Source organism: Otolemur garnettii, unplaced genomic scaffold (genome assembly GCF_000181295.1).
Source record: "Otolemur garnettii isolate 467f Iridium unplaced genomic scaffold, OtoGar3 scaffold00156, whole genome shotgun sequence".
Taxonomy (NCBI): domain Eukaryota; kingdom Metazoa; phylum Chordata; class Mammalia; order Primates; family Galagidae; genus Otolemur; species Otolemur garnettii.
The window spans coordinates 524,032-531,391 of record NW_003852551.1 but is presented as its reverse complement, the minus strand read 5'-3'; the positions used below and the strand labels follow the sequence as shown (position 1 = coordinate 531,391).

Here is a 7,360-nt window from a genome sequence, read left to right as displayed (position 1 = left end):
ATTCGAACCCGCCACCTTAGGTGTATGTGGCTGGCGCCTTAGCCGCTTGAGCCACAGGTGCCAAGCCTACCCTTTTTTTTTGAGAGAGAGAGAGTCTCACTTTGTCACCTTTGGTAGAGTGCCATGGCATCTTAGCTCACAGAAACCTCAAACTCTTGAGGTCAAGCGATCCTCTTGCCTCAGCCTCCTGAGAACCTATTTCACTTGACAGTATGAAAACATAATTTGTAAATTCTGACTCTTTAGAAGTGCGATGTGTGGACTTGAGTTCGTGATCTTACCCCTGCCCTGTGAATACGGAGGGTAGGGAGGCCTTCTAGGCCCGGCCTGTGAGGGTTTGCAGCAGCCACACTTGGAACTTGGCCTGATCACAGCCTCACACTTCCTCTCTGGCCCCTTTGCTCCCCCAGATCGGACGTGGACCTACTCTTTCTCAGGCACCATCCTGTTCCTCATGGGCTTCCTCGTGGCCATACTCTGCTATCTGAGCTACAGATATGTCACCAAGCCGCCTGTGCCTCCTAACTCCCTGGTGAGCTGTCCCCTGGGGCAGAAGGGAGAGGTGGGGGTGGTAATGGGACTCCAGAGCAACAGAGGGCACAGGCCCAGAGACCCCTGGTTCTCCCCGAGGTGCCATACATGCAGTGAGCTGAGGTCTGTTTTCTCCTCTCTGGAGTTCACATCCAACCTAAGTCCACAGACATGTGGCCCAACAGGTCTCAGCATGTACTAAAGAGGGGCAGGTGGCCGGGCCTGGTGGCTCATATCTATAATCCTAGCACTCTGGGAGGCCGAGATGGGTGGATTGCCTGAGCTCAGGAGTTCCAGACCAGCCTGAGCAAGAGCAAGACCCCATCTCTAAAAATAGCCAGGCATTGTGGTGGGTGCCTGTAGTCCCAGCTACTGGGGAGACTGAGGCAAGAGGATGACTTAGGCCCAGGAGTTTGAGGTTACTGTGAGCTACGATGCCACGGCAGTCTCCCGAGGTCAACAAAATGAGATTCTGTCTCAAAGTGGGGGGCGGGGCTAATCAAGAATAGTGGACACAGAAGAGAAGTGAGCTACAGAGGAGTGAGGATTGGGAAGCATCAGGAACGTGGGTCTCACACCCATCTTAAAAGGCAGACATCACCGCTGCGCAGGGATACAGGCCCAGTGTTGTCTGATCTTCAAATTTTCTGAGAGAAGTCCAAATTTCAGACTATAATGTGAAATCTCCCAATTGTCAAATATTCACCACTAATTCTTTTAATGAAAATTCCTATGTAAGCTACACAAATCACATCAGCAGCCCTCAGCTGACAAGGTAAGCAGCAAGGTCCCCTCGGCCCCACAGAGCCCCAGTGGAGCCATCTGTGGTGCCTGGAGCCAGTTCTCACCCATCCAAGGGACAGAGGAGCTCTGAGGGTGTTTTGCCCAAAATCAGAATCCAAATGAACCACTTTCTGTAAAACTCCCAGTCTTCCCTGGTTCCCTGGCCCTTCCCACGTGCTAAGCAACAGTGTGGGTGCCTCCCCAAAACTGTGTCCCAGGCAGCCCCAAATCTGGGTCATTTAATCCCTGGACTATGTGTCCCCTGGAGAAGCCAGAGCCTAGCTCTCGCTCCCCGAGATAACCCAGACTCCAGAAGCGGCTCTGACCACAGAGCTGGAACCCCTACCTTTGCTCAGGTGCTGGCATTTAGAAGATGCTCTGAGAAGCAGACAGATGTGGGGCAACACATCTAGATGGTTCCCCATCCCCTCAGCTTCCCCGTGGAGGACCTCACCCTCCCAGGTCACCAGCAGGGAGCTTAGAATTGTCCCTAATGGGGTGCACTCTTGTCCCTGCGCAGAATGTCCAGCAAGTACTGACTTTCCAGCCGCTGCGGTTCATCCAGGAGCACGTCCTGATCCCTGTCTCCAACCTCAATGGCACCAGCAGTCTGACCCAGCCCGTCCAGTACTCCCAGGTCAAGGTCTCCGGGCTCAGGGAGACCCCAGAAGCTCCACAGCAGCACAGCACATCAGAGATCACTTACTTAGGCCAACAGGACATCTCCATCCTCCAGCCCCACCCCATGCCACCACCTCAGACACTCTCCCCACTATCCTGTGCCCCAAAGGCTGCCCCCGAGGTTGGGCCCTCATCCTACGCACCTCAGGTGATCCATGAAGCTAAACCCCCATTATACACCCCACAGACTGTCTCAAAGGTCAGGCCTCCCTCCTACACCCCTCAGGCCACTCTCGATGGCTGGCCCCCTTCCTATGGGGTGTGCATGGAAGACTCCAGTAAAAACTCCTCGCCTGTGACACTCAAAGATCTCAGGCCTAAAGGTCAGCTCCACAAAGAGGCACCCACTGGCAGCTGCATCCCGGGTGGCCTTTCTCTGCAGGTGGTGACCTCCTTGGCTACAGAGGAATCCCAAGAAGTAAAATCTTTCCTCCAGCCTCTGGGGATTTGCATGGACAGAGCATCAGACCCCAGCATGCTGCCCAGTGGGGAGCCAGAGACACCACAGTACCTGAAGGGCCAGCTTCCCCTCCTCTCCTCTGTCCAGATCGAGGGCCACCCTGTGTCCCTCCCTTTGCACACCCTTTCCCTCCCCCATTCCCCTTTGGACGAAGGTTCAAGTCCATGGGGCCTGCTGGAGTCCCTTGTATGTCCCAAGGATGAGGACAAGAACCTAGCCCCTGAGGCCTCAGACCTGGAGCAGCCCACAGAGCTGGATTCTCTCTTCAGTGGCCTGGCCCTGAGGGTGCAATGGGAGTCCTGAGGGGAGAACAGGTCAGGCCTGGGGCTTCCTCCCTCTTGCCACCCAGAATCACATCCTTGGCTATGAGTCCCATACCCAGACGTGCTGCACACTCTTCGGCCCAGCCCCCTGTGGGTGTCCGCTAGAGAACCAGCAGAGGAGGATGCAGGGCCTCCTGCCATGAGTGACTCCCCCTCGGAGCAAATCAGCACAATGAGGAGCAGCAGGAACAGACGAGCCACATGCAGAGCCCAGCAGGGCAGGTCAGGATGGAGCGGTCACAGTGCAGGGAAACCCCCAGAGGAGACCCAGCACCCCACCTCCTTATACTCCAGGCTCAAAGTTCTCAGGGAACCTGCCTGTCTGCACCTCACTCCTGGCCAGCTTCATGATCAAGTTTGGCAGAGAATGAGGCCCCTGCCTCCTCTGTGATTGTCCAAAGGTAAGAAAAGAGCTGAGAAAGGACACCTCCCGGGAGGCCAGGCAGAACCAGAACAACCTGCACTTCCGCCAAAGCCAGAGCCCAATCAGGGCAACACTTCAGGGAGGGGTGCAGCCTGGGGCTTGTTCCCAGCCAAGGCCACCACTGCCTGAACTTGCACCATTTCAAGTATGTTCCTCTGCTGGAGGCCTTACCCCCAGTGAATCCAGCTCTGTGGGCTGCTCCAGGCCCACCAGGGAGGGAAACACGGAAACCTTTCCTGCAGGCAGGTGTTTCATATCTTACTCTGTGAATGAGGTTTGAAAGGAACTTGGGGCCACGTGGCCTCTGGAGACAGAACAATAAACTGCATCTACTGTACAACTTGGGAAATTCAGCCTCAGGTTCAGCCCACCTGGATTGAAATTCCAGCCTCACCACTTACAGGCTATGTGACTTCATGCAAATGAATTGTTGCTCAATACCTCAGTTTCCTCATCTGTAAAATGGGGACAACAATACCTACCTTACAGTGTTGTGGTGAGGATGACATTGAATAATGTCTGCGAAGTGCTTACTATGCCTGGTACATGGGCAACGCCCAGTAAATAAATAGCTATTTCCTGCTGTGAATTTTTTTTCCCCTATTATGATATTTTAAAATCAAGTAGCACAAGGAATAACCCTTTCCCCCAATTCAGGTTGGCTTCAAACATACTGGGCATTTTCTCGTGGGCTTAAAAGACCTGGACTTTCCCCAGGATTGCCCAGGCAAAGCCTGAGGGGCTGGATTGCAGGGTCTCCTAGAAGCAGAGTCTGGAGACAAATGATATGGAATCTTCTTCCTGAGGTTGTAGGTGAAAGCTGTCATGGGTGACAGTGGCAATCTCAGAGGGCCTGCCTCCCAACACCCCACCAGGGGCAGCGCTGTACTGCACTGTCCTGTCTAGATCAGGACAATGTGCCCTTGTTCAGTGCTTTCAGAACTCTGGGACACTTTTTGTATCATTTGCATCTCAGATGATACATCCTCCCCATAAGTTACCCAAGGCCCAGAGAGGAGGGAAGGGAGTCACCCAAGTGAGTGGCAGAGCTGAAGCTCAGATCTAGTGGTTTTTGTCCTCATCAAGAGAAAGACCTTTCTTAGCTCTCTGGGAGACAGAGGCAGGAGGATCTCTTGAGCTCAGGAGTTTGAGACCAGTCTGAACAAGAGTGAGATCCCATCTCTGCTAAAAATAGAAAAATTAGCCAGGCATTATGGAGGGTGCCTGTAAGTCTCAGCTACTTGGAAGCTGAGGCAAGAGGATCACTTGAACCCAGGACTCTTGAGGTTGGTGTGAGTTAGGCTGACATTATGGCACTCTAGCCTAGGGTAGCAGAGTGAGACTTTGTCTCAAAAAGAAAAACAAAAAAATAGAAAGAGCTTTCCACACCTGTTTGGATTCTTGGGGGATGAGAATAATGGGGCAAAGGAGGGGAGAGCCCCTAAGGGGGTGCCCAAGAGACAGGCACCCCTGGTCACCTTCTTGTTCCAAAGCTCTTTCTGAACGTTCCTAAGAAACAAGATCAGCCTTCGTATGGCGCTTCCTGGAGTGTACAACGTCCTTTCTCTGAATCTAGCTGTGTTTCCCCTTCTTTTCCCCTCCTTTTCCCCTCCCTGGGACACAGTGACAGGTGGGGTTACTCCTATCTGCTGGTAATTAATATTTAACATCTCTCCAGTGTCACTGGGTTAGGCCCAGTATCCCACAGCAGAGGGGTGGGGCCCTCTCCCAGCAGTGCCAAGTCAGCCTGACAATGGCTCCCCTGCCCCCCTCAACCTGCAAACATATCTACTTCCTGTCACTTGGAGGCATGCTTGGCCAAAGGTTAACTGTCTTCGCCTTGTTTATTAGTGAAAAACAACAGCTGAACTATTCTCACCAGATAAGGAGGAACAAGGAGCTATAGAAGGTTTTTATTAAGCACCATAAACATCATTTCCAACTCAAGGACCTTGAAGCTCTCTACGCTCCTTGGGGTAGCAAACATTCCAAAAACAATTCTTGAGGGGTAGGATCTGAGCGTCTAAGGAGAAAGTTGGCTCAGGGCCTGTGACACCCCCTCAGGCTGGGCCTGTCCCTATTGAGGGGCGGGCACCAGGCTGCATGACCCCTGGGGTCCCCTGATGCCTTGGCAGTCCTGGCCTACAGTTAGAGCCAGAACCAGCAAGAGCACAGGGTGTCCGGACACCCCAGGAGCTAGCAGGGGCCCTGGCATTCCTGAGAGACCCCATTATCAGGAATCTTCAATGCCCCGCCCAGCCAGAGAAAGATGTCACCTGCCTACCAGGCACAGCAAAGCCATGGCCAGGAATGAACGGAGAGTGACAGCAGCCTAAGGAGGCAGGATCCAACTGTGTGGCTCAGCAGTTACTTGATCACTCACCCTCCCTTCCCTGACAGTTCATATTATGGAAATTTTGCAGAAGAGGAAAATATGGCTCTGAGAGGTTCTTGCCCTAGTCAGTGTCCTGCAGAGATTCCTAAAACGCAGCTTCCCTACGCCCATCTCAGACCTCCTAAATCCACAGTTCCTGGGGGGCCTCTGGGTCTTTATTAAAATCCTTTGGTGATTCCTCTCAGGCAAGTTGAGGGAACACTACCAGTCATGAACCCTTATCGCCCTGCCCCCAGGCCCCAAGAAGGAAACAGGTGTGACACAGATAGAAGTACAAACTTGCAGAGAGGCAGGCTAACCATGAGTGCAATTGAGTGGGTATGTGACAGGTGAGGGGAGTATTAGACAATGACTGCGTGCTTAAGGATTGCCACGGGCTCAGGCTCTCTCCCTGCGATTCCAAAGGATGTTTAAGCTTTAACACCTGCAGATGAGTTACCCACGTGTCCACCCTCAAGTGGCAAAACATCTCACCCAGAGGCCGTCCAGCTCTTGGCATCTCCTACATTTTCCCCCCTCTTGTGTATTCAAAGACATTTCTGGGTAGGCAAAGGAGAAAATTTGTTGTTGATTATTTCAGCCGTTCTCCTCACTGAGGAGCTCTCCTTCCTGCTAAGCAAAGAAACAGAAAAGCACCTGAGTTAACAAAGGGGAAGGGCATGGTACCTGCAGAACTGCAGTCTCTGCCGCCCTTGGAGAAGAGGGGTAAGGAGGAAAGAGCACTGATCCAGACAGTTCTCCACTTGAGCCACCAGGTGGCACTACCAGCCAAGGGCAGTTTGGTTGCTGTCAAAAAAATGGTGCAGATGTTCAGAATAGTAAGTGACACATGGTTCAAAGTAATGTCAGTTAGTCTTTATTACTAGTAATAAGACCAGGGAAGAGAATGAAAGAGAAAAGAAGAGAAGGAATGGAGAGAAAGAAGAAAATATGAGCCAGGCGCTATGCCAGGCATTTTACATATTTAACCTCATTTGTGTCTCACAACCATTCTACAAGATAGGTATTTGCTAGGGTCTGAGTGGCGATGTTTCAAAGTTGAAACTTAATGAAACCGTATTAAGAGGTAGGGCCTGAGTGGTGCCTGTGACTCAAAGGAGTAGGGCACCAGCCCCATATATCAGAGGTGGTGGGTTCAAACCCAGCCCCAGCCAAAAACTGCAAAAAAAAAAAAAAAGAGAGAGAGAGAGAGAGGTTGGACCTTTGGGAGGTGATTAGGTATGAGGGCTCAACCCTCAAGAACGGAATTAATGTCCTTATAAAAGAGATTGGAGGATGGCGGTGCCTGTAGCTCAGTCATCAGGGTGCCAGCCACATACACCTAGGGTGGCAGGTTTGAACCTGGCCCGGGCCTGCTAAGCAACAATGACAACTGCAACCAAAAAATAGCCAGGTGATGTGGTGGGCACCTGTAGTCCCAGCTACTTGGGAGGCTGAGGCAAGAAAATCACTTAAGCCCAAAAGTTTGAGGTTGCTGTGAGCTGTGATGCCATAGCACTCACTGAAGGCAACAGCTTGAGACTCTGCCTCGAAAAAAGAAAAATAGATTAGAGGCTCAACACCCTCAGGAAGTAGGGTGCTGGCCATGTACACTGAGGCTGGCAGGTTTGAGCCCAGCCCAGGCCTGCTAAAGAACAATGGCAACTGCAACAAAAAAAATAGCCAGGCGTTGTGGCGGGTGCCTGTAGTCCCAGCTACCTGGGAGGCTGAGGCAAGAGAATCACTTAAGCCCAAGAGGTTGCTTGGGCTTGGAGGTTGCTGTG

The 7,360-nt window shown here is 52.2% G+C and overlaps 1 protein-coding gene across 1 annotated transcript in view; it reads left to right on the top strand.

The window, feature by feature from the left end:
* IL22RA1 (interleukin 22 receptor subunit alpha 1) overlaps window positions 1-3,791 on the top strand; it is a 21,146-nt gene extending 17,355 nt beyond the window's left edge. Inside the window, exons 6-7 of the mRNA XM_003799761.3 lie at window positions 411-532; window positions 1,835-3,791. Of these exons, the coding sequence (XP_003799809.1) occupies window positions 411-532; window positions 1,835-2,758 (1,046 nt within the window). The 3' untranslated portion in view covers window positions 2,759-3,791. The remainder of the gene's footprint in view (window positions 1-410; window positions 533-1,834) is intronic.
* The last annotated feature ends 3,569 nt before the right edge of the window (window positions 3,792-7,360 follow it).